General features: G+C 40.7%; 1 protein-coding gene across 1 annotated transcript in view; it reads right to left on the bottom strand.

The window, feature by feature from the left end:
- Positions 1 to 14,550, bottom strand: part of MYRFL (myelin regulatory factor like) — a 119,340-nt gene that overhangs the window by 39,199 nt on the left and 65,591 nt on the right. Inside the window, exons 12-17 of the mRNA XM_072655366.1 lie at positions 13,406 to 13,569; positions 11,067 to 11,127; positions 6,674 to 6,759; positions 4,432 to 4,503; positions 4,298 to 4,350; positions 3,993 to 4,178 (exon numbers count right to left, since the gene is read on the bottom strand). Of these exons, the coding sequence (XP_072511467.1) occupies positions 3,993 to 4,178; positions 4,298 to 4,350; positions 4,432 to 4,503; positions 6,674 to 6,759; positions 11,067 to 11,127; positions 13,406 to 13,569 (622 nt within the window). The remainder of the gene's footprint in view (positions 1 to 3,992; positions 4,179 to 4,297; positions 4,351 to 4,431; positions 4,504 to 6,673; positions 6,760 to 11,066; positions 11,128 to 13,405; positions 13,570 to 14,550) is intronic.

Raw genomic sequence — 14,550 nt, 5'->3', positions numbered from 1 at the left:
TGTGCTTTCTGTAGAGTCTCCAGGAAGCCAGTGTCACTGGATGAAAGATTAAGTGGAACTTAGTAAGGTGCAAGACTGGAAAGAATGCGTAGGAGGGGCCAGGTTATGAAGCTAAGTAGAAGGAATCTTCTTGAAAAAGACAATAAAGCTGGCACTACCACACATAGAAAAGTGACAAGAAACATCATTTCATCATACTCTGGGTCCTATCATCCTAGGGTACTCAAGTTGAGTACAGACTCATGAATGACAACATTTTTCTGTGCCTTTGTCCCCTGTAACAGAGAACTAAACTTGGACTCAAGAAGATGCGAGTCCACATCCTGCCTCAGACACTTTCTAAGCAAGTCACTTAATTGTTCCCAGCCTCAGTTTCCCCATTTGTAAAATGGGGGAAATCAGTACCTACATCTCATAGGGTGGTTATGGAGATCAGATATAAAACACATTGTAAATCTTAGAGTGCTAAAATATTAGCTACTATTACCATTGCTGTTTTTGTCATAACATGCAACTATGAAGAATTTAGCAAATCTTAGAACATCATAAACCTTGATGGTTTCAATGCAAGATGGGCACAGGAGAAGACAGAAAAAGTATCTAGAAAAATATTGTTTAAGATGAAAAAATAAATCAAGCTCAAGTTGTATAGACCATATTTAGAAGCCTTCCACCTATGTATCAAGAGTATTTTCTTCAGTAAGAGAATCAGAAGGCTTTAGATGCGGGCAACAGCAAATAATATTCTCCCCATCCCCAAACCCCAATGACACCTTACTTCGTTGGTTCTTCAGAGGTGATGCTCAATACCAAAGAGTCTTCTTTCCAATGACCCAACTCATTTACTTATAGAGGCCTTTTTTTAGTAAAACTGGAATAACCATCCTGAAACATACTCCACATTCTTCTGCGGACTCATAAACAGCATCCGCACCCACAGGGACAGTAAGGATTTGTGCTGGTCAGGTTATCAAAATGCTGATTTCACCTCATTTATTTTATGACCAGTATTACTGCTGAGTAAAGTAGGCTCATAAAAATGCTTTTGGAGCCAGGAAATTGTTTGTACTTATTTATAAGCTTGTTTTACATTTACTTTTTATTTTAATAAGATTTTGCTGTCTGGAATTCTGTTCCAATTTCTCTCACTTTTAATTCTCTGGAACCTCACAAATGTTTAATTAAAAGAAGTGGTTACATGATTTCCCACTTTTTAAGATTCAGGACATCCAGGATGGAGGGAGGACTTTAGGAGAGGGAAAGGGGATTCCTTGTTCTTTAAGTCCTAAGCAATGCCCACCCAAAGTGGGGATGGAAGGTCAGAAAAGGAATGATCCCTTAAGTGGTCATAGCTCTGGTTACCCTTGAGGATACGAATCCTGGAGAAGCCTATTGAGATAACAGACCTTAGTCCTGGGAGCCCTTGGTCCCTAACCCTATATACCCAAAATTATTTCTGGGTGTTTCTGTGAAAGCAAGCCTGGAGGCAAAAGGAACTTTTTAAGATGACAAAAGGAGAATTTCTCTGTGTTACCATAATCCAGGAGGTAGGATGGTTGAGCTATAAATGCAAAAATATAGCAGCTGCTGACAGACACCATAATGAAGTCACCCTCCTCCCTCCTACTCTGAGACTGCCTTCTTTTGTAGTTGGGTGTGTGTGTGTGTGTGTGTGTGTGTGTGTGTGTGTGTGTGTGTGTGTGTGTGTGTGTGTGTGTCTGTGCATGTGTGTGTGTGTGTGTGTGTGTGCACATGCAGTTAAACCTGGAACTATCATTTCATTTGTTTAGGGCGTTCCAATTCCACTAAGGAAGATCAGCCACTGATCTGCAATTTATAATCTTAAAAAATTGCCAGACACTTACAGGTTAAAACATTTGTCCAAGGTCACACCTCCAGTATGTACCAGAAATACAGTCTAAACCCAGGTCTTCCAGACTCAATGGGGGCTTCCTAACCACTCTACTCTACTGCCTCTGAGGCTGCCTCTAGGCTATATATTAAATAAAAATATCCAGGAGGCTAAGCCTGGGATCACTAAATAGACCCTTTGTATATTTTGTATACAAAATTTGTAGAGAGGAGTGTTTTGAAAGAAGGGTGAGGAGAGAGCCAGCTGAGACCATTTTGTGGCAAAGAAAGGCAAGTCCAGGTGCCTGGATGCCCTATCCTATGTCTCTCTGAGTTCCCCCATGTTGTACATTTCCCAGTAGTGCAATCAACAATTATTTATTAAGCTCTTACTGTGTGCCAGGCACTGTGCTAAGTGCTGGGATACAGAGAAAGGAGGAATACCCCATAGTCTCTGCCCTTAAGCAGATAAACAGGTAAGCGATGAGTGGACACAGTTCTAGTCCTGGAGGGAGGAAGATCAGAGTTCAAATTCCACCTGATACTTAATAGCTACATGACCCTGGGCAAATCACTTAACCTGTCTGCCTCTGTTTCTTTACCTATAAAATGGGAATACTAACAGCATCTAGCTCCTAGAGTTGTTATGAAGACCAAATAATATAATAATTGTGAAGTGCCCAGTGTGTTCGTCCTTTGTTGCTGAAGAAGGCCATGACATCAGAGAAATAATGACATGACTTGCACTTGACTTTGTTAGAGTGAGGGAGGGCTGTGCAGGTCACCAGCCTCACTTCTCCTCCAGAGCCATCTGAATCCAGTGACCAGATATCCATCAGGATGACTGGAGATGACCCAGGATGAGGCAGTTGGGGTTAAGTGATTTGCCCAAGGTCACACAGCTAGTGAGCGTCAAGTGTCTGAGGTGACATTTGAACTCAGGTCCTCCTGACTCCTGCACTGGTACTCTATCCACTGTACCACTTAGCTGCCCCAAAGTGCCTAGTACAGTGCCCGGATCATAGTGGGTACTCTATGAATGTTAGCTATTATAAAGAGTTCAACCTGTTATGAGGTAGACATCATACAAACAACTACGTTCTTACAAGATATATAAAGAGTAAATGGGAGATAATTTTAGGAGGAAGGCATAGAGGAGAAAGAGAGAGACTAGGAAAGCCCTGTTTTGTGATTTAAATTGAGTCTCGAAAAAAAAACCTAGGGGGATAGCATCCTGCATTAGGCTAATGCAGTTAATGGAGTTCCTAACTACTGAATATAGCCCTGGACTGAGTAAGGATGATGCTAAGCCAGAGTGGGATGATGCTGTGGGTGAGGTCCCTTGTCAGCTGTATCCTTGACAATATCTTCTGAGCCCTTCTGTATCCTCTCAAGAATGCTTCCACTGGTGGTTGCAGGGCCCTGAGATTCTGCAGATTCTAAAATCATTTTCAGTGGAGGAACAACCACTTCAGGAACATAGCTGGACCTACCACAAAGTCCAGGCGTTCCTCAAGGGAAAGGTAACTGCTAGCTTTTGGCTCTGTCCCGTTCAGGACAGAACTTCTATCCTAATGGATCGCATATTTCTAGATATTGTACAGTAAAAATGAAAGAAAACATTTAAAAGTACTCAGAACAAGAGTCATGGCCGCATTAGCAGAGGAAAGGGGTTGGATGTTGGAGATAACAAAGTGAGAGAATTGACAGCCTTGGTAACTGCTTGGAAATAGTCTTAATAGGACTCTATCTATGAGGTAGAAGCTATTATTATCTCCATTTTACAGAGAAGAAGACTGAGGCTGAACGATGTTAAGTCTTTAACCACCAATTTTTCAAAATCAGGTCTTCCCAATTCCTAGTCCAGTTTTCCATCACTGAGTCTAGCTGTCAATGTGGCGTCCTTTCTAAAGGCTTGGCATATCAGGGGCACCAGCCTGGCTCTTGAATCATCTACCACCCAACCTATAACTGGAGGAGAAGTGAGGCTGGTGACCTGCACAGCCCTCCCTCACTCAAAACAAAGTCAAGTGTAAGTCATGTCATTATTTCTCCGATGGCATGGTCTTCTTCAGCAACAAAGGAGAAACACACAACTGGCAAGAATAAAACTGATAGAAACCTTAATCTTTTCTTTTTACCTGGAGATTGCCATTGATTGATGTCTGCATTCTCCTCCTTAATCTTCTTTTCCATAGAACTTCTTAGGACTGTTTTGGCCTCACTCAGAGGACAACAGTAAGTATTGTAACAAGGCAGTATCTCACAGAAAGTAACTTCGAGACCCAGGAAGAAGGAGTTGGGAGTTGTGAGAGATGTATTTGCTGCTGCAAGAGATGGGGTAGGGGATGAGAGAAAGAAAGACACCAAGATTAACCAGAAAGGTTGCTTTGAGTTGTCCACAATGAAGGCCAAAGCAATGGAGAGCTGCAATAGAGGACAATACCTGCTGGAGTGGTGCATGAAGGGAGGACTGGCAACAGAGAGCTCGTTACATTGCTAAAGAAGAACACAATGGTTAATGGGCAAAGAGAATGAGTCAACTGCTCCCCCAAGAGAAACAAGAATGGAATTCCTTACCCAGAAGTAAGATTCTGGTTCCGGTCTTGATCTCGTAAACTAAGTATGTAAAGAAAGACTATCGTCAAGGCACTGGGTGGAAAAGAAGGAAAAGAAGAATTATTTAGCAGTTAAATGCAAGTCATGTAATACATACACAGTTTGCTAAGGATGAATCATATAAAAGGAAGCATTCACAGGATGTCTGGAAGCTACTGCCCCTGACAAAAGAGGTAGTTAAATTTTCTGACCAGAGCTATAACTAAGATGAGGCTCCTGGAAATTTGCCTCGGGATGGTAGAATATCTAAAATTCTGATATCACTTTGAATCCTTCAACAGTCATTGAAATCAAATTTTCTTAACAAGAATGATTAGTTCATAGTATTACAGGTATAGAGTTGGAAGGGACAGTCAAATACCCCTCATTTTGCAGATGAGAAAACTGAGTCCCAGAGATGGTAGGTGAGAAGGAAAACTGGGATTTGAATGCAGGCCCTTTGACTCTGAATCCATCGCATTCTCTACTGTACAATGTTAACTTCCATAATGAAAGTTTGCCTCCCTCAAATGATTTTGTATGTGCCTTGAATACATTTTTGTATATCTGTGTATACAGAGGGCAGCTAGATGGCACAGGCCTCACATAAGGAAGACTCTTAGTGAGTTCAAATCTGGCCTTAGATACTTACTAGTTGTGTGACCCTGGGCAAGTCACTCAGTTTCCTCATCTGTAAAATGAGCTGGAGAAGGAAATGACAAACCACTCCAGTATCTTTGCCAAGAAAACTTCAAATAGGGTCACAGAGTCAAACACAACTGAAATAACTGAACAACATTTGTGTACATATTCTTTTCCCCCAGTAGAACAAAAATTTCCTGAAGACAGGTACTATTTTTTTTGGCTCTGTATCCCCAACACCTTACATGATGCCTGCCACCTAGAAGGAGTTTAATAATCAATAATTCTTTAATTGAGTCTGGGTATCCTCTCTAGGACAGGAGATCACCACCCATTCATGTCTTCTTCTTCTGGATAAGTCATGTCTATTTCCTCCTGTTTTTTAATGCCCTGTGAGCACCAGCTCAAGTTGCCTGCTTGTTGTCCTTTAGCTTGCTACATGCCCACCCTCTGCCTTTTCCTGAAGAATGTGTCTTAGTAGTGTTCTGTTTGTATACAAGTCATCTTTGGTCTCAGCGAACAATGCAAGTGATTACCATTAACAATGATCAAAAAGTACAAAAGGCAGCATGTTATTATTTTGCAACTTACCAACCCCTTTTCTCCTATACCTTGCTGCTGTACTGTACAATCAACCACACAAAATCAGGCAGTGCTGAACTAAAAGAATGAAACTAATGGAAAATATGTCCTTACTACTGTACAAGATATGACAACTGAATTCTAAGGATAACTTTTTAAAAATATGCCTACACAAGTCACATCTGTCTAGGTGGTGTGGTGGCTAAAACTCTGGACCTGGACTAGGGAAGACTTGAATTCACATCCAGTCTCAGACATTTACTGTGTGACCCTGGGCAAGTCACTTAACCTCAGTTTCCTTTAAAATTGAGTAGAGGATCAAAAGAGATAATAAATACAAAGTGCTTAGCATAGGATCTAGCACAGAGTAACTGCTATATAAATGCCATTGTTGTAGTGTCTGACTCTTGATGACCCCATGGAACATATTGTCCATCAGGTTTTCTTGGCAGTGGTCTCTCATTTCCTTCTCCAAGGCATTAAGGCAGACAGGGATCAAGTGATTTGCCCAGGGTCACTCAGCTAATAAGCGTCTAATGGCGGATTCTAACTCAGATCTTCCTAACTCTAGGCCCAGCACTCTGCCCACTAAGCCATCTAGTTGCCCCATAGAAGTGTTGGTCATAACTAAATATTAAAGATTAGTAAAATATTTATGTGTTTATACAATTTTTGGAAACTGACTATAAGTTTGATATTGATGCACACACAATTAAGAATACTCAATACCTTGCATTTGGCACATGGCCATATATGCATTTGACATTCATGTATTTGTTCATTGATAAACGATGTGTATTTGAGAAGGCCAGCAATGCCACATTTAAGCACTGAGGTTCTTTTTCTTTCAACATATGCTTCAAGAAGGTTCTCTTACCCACCCTCAAAAACAATTCAGGGAATGTGGAAAATCAAACTCTTGCTCAAGGGCTTTCTGTGTAAGAAGAGAAGGGGCAGGGTAGGAAAAGAATAATAAGGAACATAGAGGGAGTTTTCTTACCAAAATACCATCACAGCAATCAGAGTACTAACCAAGATCTGGAAAATCCAGTTGGGACATGCCCATTTATTCCCTGAAAAATAAAGCTACAAAAAAAAAATTAAAGGAAGAAAATCCTTAGCAACAGGAACTCACAGAAGAATGAGGCAACCACAGTTTAGAGACATTATCTTCCTCATATGAATATAAAGTTCTTAAGAGCAGGGTGTGCTTTTGCTTTTTACATTTGTCTGCTGAGTGCATAGAATGGTGTTAGTCATATAGGAAGCCGCTTATTGTTTGTTGATTGGTTGTTTGATATGAAGTGGAAATATTTGATTCCAAGTCATGATCCATTAGATTTTAAATTCCTTGAGGGCAAGGACTGTCTTTTGCTTTTTTTTCATCTCTAGCATTGTATACTGTGCCTAGAACGTAGTAGATGCTTAATATAGCTTAATGATTGGTTCATTAGTTGATTGGTTGACTGTTGATTGATTGTTACTATTTTATGTATATTAGTCCCATTTTGTAAGTGAGAAGGGTGGATGATTTGCCCCTGGCCATTTAGCTAGTAAGTGTCAGAGGTAGGATCTGAACATGGATATTTCTGATGCAAATCCATCATAATGACTGTGCCACCCTGCAGGTGTGGGATTCATCTCTATGAAAGCCAATGAGATTTCCAACTCAGAGAAACATAAGCTAGATGTGAAAAGGACCAAGAATTGAGTTTTGTAGACCTGCCCATACTTAGAGGGTGAGAGAAGATTGTTGTTGTTGTTGTGTCCATCCTTCGTTGCTGAAGACCATGCCATCAGAGAAATGATGACATGACTTGCACTTGACTTTGTTTTGAGTGAGGGAGGGCTGTGCAGGTCACCAGCCTCACTTCCCCTCCAGAGCCATCTGAATCCAATGACCAGATAGTCATCAGGATGACTGGAGATAGCCCAGGAGGCAATGGGAGACCTTGGCTCCTTTAGGCCAAGGTCTGTTCAGATACTCACTTAGGGTGAGGCAACACCCATTCAGTGAATAGGCCTGTTTGTGAGAGGTGGTAGATCAATCAGGGAAGGAGACTGATAAGCAATCAGAAAGGGAGGAGGAAAACCAAGGAAAGTTGAATTCCAACAACCAAGAAACAAGACTATGGAGAAGAGAATAGTCAACGGTATCTAATGCTGCAAAAAGGTCAAGAAGGAAAAAGAAAAAGAAAAGGTCATTGGATTTGGCAATTAAGAAGTACGAATAACTTGGAAGAGAGAGTAGTTTCAGTAAAACTATAGGTACTCAGAAATAAGACTTCGTTAGGATGAGAAGTGGATAGAGGCAAGAAAGTGATGGTAGCGAGTATAGATCATTCTTTCTAGACATTTAGCAGACAAGAAGGCAATAGTTTCAGAAGGTGACAGAGTAAGTCTTTCTTTTTATTTCTCATGATTGGAAAGATGAGCATATTTGTTGTCAGAGAGGAAGGAATCATTACAGAGGAAGAGACTAAATACTCAATGAGGGGAGGAGGAAGTAAGGAAAGGAATTGGATGGATGAGGGATGAGACAAGACTCAGTAGGGGATGAGAAGACATAGGGTCATATAATCAAGGAAATAAGTGGAGGAGTTAGTCTTGGCAAATAGGAAGGCTACCCCACTCTTTAAAATTAGATGAAAAATGAATTGACATGGACAGATTTGGAATTGTAGAGGAAGGAAAACAATGCATGGTCTCAATCTTCTCATTAAAGTAAAAGACAAACTGTCATCTGAAAACAACTCCCACCTCAAGTTGTTTATGGTGGAAAACACATGTTTAAGCATTTATTAAATGCAAGGTAATTTTTTGATGAAGTGGCACTAATAGCAGGGTAATTGCAAAAGACTTCATATAGAAAGTGTGTATGAGTAAAGATTTGAAAGAAATTATTGATTCTAAGAGACAGAAAAGAGGAGGGAGTACATTACAGGAATGAAAGACAGAAGCCTATGCAATGGGATTAAGATGAGACATTGAATATCATATATGAGAAACAGCAATAAGGCAGGTTTCACTAGACTGGAGTGCTTGAAGGGAGCGTGACATGTTTGCCTCCTCTAGAAGGCATGGGAGTTATTATCCTCTCAGTATCAGAGCAGCAAGTATAGAGAGAGAAATGAAAGAAAATTAAATCAAGGTTGAATTTCTCGGTATAGTTTCCTGACTTAAGGGAATGCCCATCAATTCAAAGAGAGGTAAAAAAAAAGAGGAAGAAAATGGCTAACACAACTGTCTTCAAAAATATATGAGGATCCTCAGGACTGTGTCTGAATGAAGCTTAAGTCAGACATAAGTAGAGTTGGTAGCCATATTGGAATCCCAATGGGTAAAAATAGGCAGGCCTTTGATTCCCCACATCCTTGTTTGTAGTCCTTGCTACTGGTTCTAACAGGAAAAAGTTAGGCTGTAGCTGGTACCAGAACCTAAGGATAAGAAATCAGTAGTCTGCCATATGGATGAATGAGTGGTACATTCCAAGGGCATCAAGGTGATTCACTTCCACAGGTTATCTCTCCCTCACACAAGAAAATTCCCTGATAAAACTGACTCTGTCCTTTGAAGATGTCATCTACTCCCATGGAGTCAACTATCCACTCTATACAGATGTCTTCCAAGTCTAGATTTCCAGCCCCAACCTATTAAAGGCAGTCTTATTAGAGGAAAAAACCTGAGATTTGCAATGAGAAGACCAGGTTTGAATGCCATTTTTGATCCCTGTGGGACCTTGGGCCAAGCCTTTTAAACTCTCTGTCCTTCAAATTCCACATCTGTCAAAATGAAGATTTGAACCATAATAAGAAACTGTATTTCTTATTGGGGCTATTGTAGAGAGGATTTGTTCCCAGTATTTTTCGCCTCTGAGGTCCTCCTCCACTCTGGGATTACATGATCCAGGGACCCCTAAATTCCAGGCTCACATTTCACTGACACCTTAGAAACATGTCCAAAACCAAACTCATCACTTTCCATCCCAATCACTTTCTCCTCCCCACTTCCCTTATTTTTGTAGGATCATAAAATTGGGGCTAGAAGGGACCTTGGAGATCATGTAACTGAACCTTCTCACTTAACAAATGATAAAACTGGGACCCAGGAAAGTTAAGTGACTTCTCTAGGATCACACAAGTTGTATGCATCAGAAATAGCATTCACACTTAAGTCCTTGGACTACAGTCAACGCTCATTTTACTATTCCATTTGGTTAATGGCCCCATCATCCTTCTTAGGTGCTCAGTTTCAAATCCTCAATGACATCTTTTCTTGTTCCCTTTTCCTCATTTTCCATAACTATTAGGCCAATTCTTTCACACCCTTTTCATTGCCATCCATCCCTTCCTCTCTTTCCATTACCACTACTACCATCCCAGCTTAGGCTCTTGCTAGATCTTACTGGGACAACTGTAATAGTCTCCTGAGTAGTCCCCTCATCTCTAATCTCTTCCCTCTTCAATCTATTACATAGTTCAGATTCACTTTTCAAAGCACAAGTTTTTATCATGTTATTTCCCTGTTATTTTATCATGTTATTTCCCAGGCAGCTAGGTGGCACAGTGGAGAAAGCACCAATTCTGGAGTAAGGAAGACTTGAATTCAAATATAGCCTCAGACACTTACTAACTGTGTGACCGTGGGCAAGTCACTTTACCCTGTTTGCCTCAATTTCCTTATCTACAAAATGAGCTGGAGAAAGAGACAGCAAACCACTCTACTATCTTTGCCAAGAAAATCCCAAATGAGTTCACAGAGAGTCAGATGTGACTGAAACAATTGAACAATAAAAACTTCCCAGCAAACCAAAATAAATCCAATGATTATCCATTACCTAATGAATAAAGTTCAGACTTTACAGTCTGGCACCCCAAGTCTTCTGGAACCAATCAACCTTTTCAGTCACTCCCCCTAATATTCTCCTACACATACCCTGCACTCTAGCCTCAGAGTTAATTCACATTCCCCAAAGATGTTGATAATCTCCTGTCTCTGCACCCTTGTTCATGTCATTCCTGCCACCTGAAATGTCTTTTCTAGATGTTCTTCTATAAGAGCTATTTGTACTTCAAGATCCCAATTCTTCCATGAATCCTTCTCCTCAGAGAGGTTCAGTCCAGCTAGAAATGATCTTTCCTTCCTGTATCTCCTATTGATTTTGTTATTTTAACAGACTCCTTAATGGTCTCCTTGCTTTGATAAGAGTCAGACACAACTGAAAAACAGAACAGAGGGAGTAAAGGACGTGAGAATAGAGAACAGTAGATTTGAACCGGCTCACCGACGGATCAAGATAAGGAAGAGAGAACACCTCTTCATCCAAATCAAATACATTTTTACTTTTCATGTTCTGTGACACAGAGATTCATCATTCTTTTAATTCTACTTACCTTCTCGGTCTTAGTAGGAGCCCTTCTAACAGAAGAAGCACCCGTGGTTGGGCTATATTTGCTGAAAAAGAGAAGACTTTTTACTATTCAAATACTTCTGACACTGGACCTAGACCTGGAGTCAGGAAGACCTGAGTTCGAATCTGGCTTCAGATACTCGTGTAACTCCTGACAAGTCACTTAACCTCTGTCTGCCTCAGTTTCCTTATCTATAAAATGGAGATAATAACAGAACCTACCTCCCAGGGTTGTTGTGAGGATAAAATGATATAATATTCTAAAGTGCTTTAAAAACCTTTAAGCATTATATAAATGCCAGCTATTAGCAGTGACCGTGTTGTTAACAACTGTATCTACCTTTGATAGCAGTTTAAGGTTTATAAAAGAATTAATACATTATCTCATTTAATCTTTCCAAGAACCTTGACAGGTATGAGGAATTATTTCCATTTTACAGACAAGGGAACTGAGACCCAGAAAAGGCAAGTAACTTATCTGGAATCACACAGCTAGGAAGAAACTGAGGCAGGATTGATGCCCAAATCTTCCTGAGTCCAGGTCCAGCATCCCATCCAACATCCCACATTGCCTTATGGCTCTCACCTAAGCTGTTACTTTGACTTTCTCATGACTTAGAGACAAACTTCATCTCCAAGTCAATTTAGAAAAGTCAGGAGAATTAAAGACTTTGTCACAGAAGCCGACTTTGGTAAATGCTGTTCAACCTTACCTTTTATTTCTTCCAGAGCCAACTAATGGAGAAATGTGCACTCATCTCCTGAATCTGTAAAGCAAAGACTCGCCTTGCAGAACTGAGCTCTGTGTGAGTTTTCTAAATAGATAAATGGCCACTGAAAGGCTCTATGCAGAATAATTAGAGAAGTCACCTCCCCTCCCTGGCATGACTAAAAGGCAGTACATTGTATCATGGCTGCTCTGCCTCATGCAAACGTTCATCATTTCCTAAAACTCAGCTAGTGAAAATGGTTATATTGTGTGCTCCATAAGGTCACATCAATATCTCCAGAAGCTAGAATTGCTTGTGTCTTAATAGCTAAGATCTGAAGCAGGAGTTCTTAATCTTTTGGGGGTCATGGATCCCTTTGGCAGATGGTGAAACTCATGGACTCCCCTTCTCAGAATAATGTTTTAAGCATAAAATAAAGTACTCAGATTTATAAAGGCAACTAATTATATTAGGCGGCATAGTGGGTAGAGTGCTGGACCTGGAGCCAAGAAGATTCATCTTTCTGAGTGTATATCTGGGCTCAGACACTTACTAGCTGTGTGACTCTGGGCAAGTCACTTAACTCTGTTTGGCTCAATTTCCTCATCTATTAAATGGGCTGGAGAAGGAAATGGCAAACCACTCCAGTATCCCTGCTGAGAAAATCCTAAATGGGGTCACAAAGAGTCAGGCACAACTGAAACAATTGAAGAAAATTATACTGAAACATTGTTTTCCAAAAAAAAAATTTTTAAGTTCTCAGACTCCAGGATCATGCCTTACAGAACTGCCTGAGGCTCAGAGAAGACTGAGACAGCTAGGTGACAGCAGACCTGGAGTCCTTGACCCTATTCTCTTTCTCTATCCTCCCTTCCCTGGCAGTCTCCTTGGGTGGAGAGTAGTGGAAAGATCACTGGATGTGGAGTCAGGAAGACCTGAGTTCAAATACAACCTCAGACACTTATTAGCTGTATGTCCCTGGAAAAGTCACTTAACCTCTATTTGCCTCAGTTCTGTCAACCGTAAAATGAGGATAGTAATAGCACCTTGTTATGATCAAATAAGATAAAATTATAAAGTGTCCAACACATAGTAGGTGCAATATAAATACATATTCCCTTTTCCCTTCCATCCCCGCTCCTACACTTCTAGTAGTAAATATAAGAGCTGGGATTCTCACTCAAGTCCTCTGACTCCATTCAACAAGCATTCCACCTTTTTGTTCAATCATTTCAATTGTATCCAACTCTTCATCCCATCCCATCTGGGATTTTCTTGACAAAGATATTAGAGTTGTTTACCCTTTCCTTCTCCAGCTCATGTTACAGATGGGGAACCTGAGGCAAACAGGGTGAAGTGACTTGCCCAGGGTTGTGCGGCTAGTGAGTGTCTGAGGTCACATTTGAACTCAGATCATCCTGACTCCAGGCCCAAAGTTCTATCCACAGTACTGCCTAGCTGCCCTAATTCTACTTTACCATCCTACTATCCTCTGTCAAACACCTCGCACCCCCCATCCTTCCCACCCCCTGTAGCAACCTGAAGTTCCCTAGAATCAGAAATCCCCATATGAGCATGAGCAATTATTCTTATTGCCCCAGCCCTAAGATACCTGCTTGAACTTCCTCCACTGACTGTGGACTTCACACTGCTAAGACGCTTTAACCTGGCCAACTTTTTGCTCCAGATTTCTAGCTCTTCAATCCTTTCCTCAAGGTTATTTGTTAGTTTACAGAGTTGCTTAACCGCACCTACGTTCTCCATGAAGATCTGATCCTGGAATAAGAAAAAAAAACACAGGGAAATTCATAAAGTAACAAAACAAAAAGAGAAGGCTTGAGGATGGGACTGGGATTTCACTATAGGAGAACCCCCAACTAAGGAAAAACCATTTCCCAGTACTACAGCCATCCACTTTATTGTTCAGTCATTTCAATTGTGTCTGATTCTTTGTCCAATCCCATTTTAGGGTCTTCTTGGCAAAGGTACTGAAGTAGTTTGTCAGTTCCTTCTCCAGCTCATTTTACAGATGAGGAAACTGAGGCAAACAGAGTTAAGTGACTTGGCCAGGGTCACACAGTAGTCAGTGTCTGAAATCAGATTTGAACTGAGGTCTTTTTCACTCTAGGCCTAGCATTCTATCCACTTTGCCACCTCAGTGCCCTAGAACTGTATTTTAAAATACCTGTGCCCCTGAATGCCTGAGTTCATTCAGAACACATGCAAGGAGGCTTGTAACAAGAACACATTCTAGATAGATTGCCAGCTAGTCTGTAAAACTGCTTATATTCAATTTGCAGTAAAATGGAAATATGCCCTTGTAGCCCAGAGCCAGGCAAGGGAGCTGAAGGGCACCATCATCAAGTTTCGAATTCTAATATTTCTTTTGACTTGACATTATGGTATATTTGAAACTCATTTTTAAAAAAAGACAGGAGAGGTTTTTGAATGTTGATTTGTGCTTTCTCCATTAAAGCCTAGCAAAACTAGACTTTGAATATCACTGACAAGATACACATTAGGTTGTCTGGATGAAGGAGAAGAGGAGTGAATCATATAGGTTACAGCCTAAGACTATATGCTTAAATTACTCAGAACCGAAGAAGGTGACTGAGCATGTCCTTTATATGAGGAGCTGGGATAAATAGTAAAAGGCAGCTAAATGGTACAGTGGATAGAATTTCTGAACTGGAGTAAGAAAGACCTGAGTTCAAATCTAGCCTCAGACACTTGTACTAACTGTGTGACCCTGGGCAT

This window comes from Notamacropus eugenii, chromosome 3, assembly GCF_028372415.1.
Source record: "Notamacropus eugenii isolate mMacEug1 chromosome 3, mMacEug1.pri_v2, whole genome shotgun sequence".
Classification (NCBI taxonomy): Eukaryota; Metazoa; Chordata; class Mammalia; order Diprotodontia; family Macropodidae; genus Notamacropus; species Notamacropus eugenii.
Note: the sequence above shows the minus strand (reverse complement) of the source record. Positions and strands in the feature narration are given on the sequence as shown.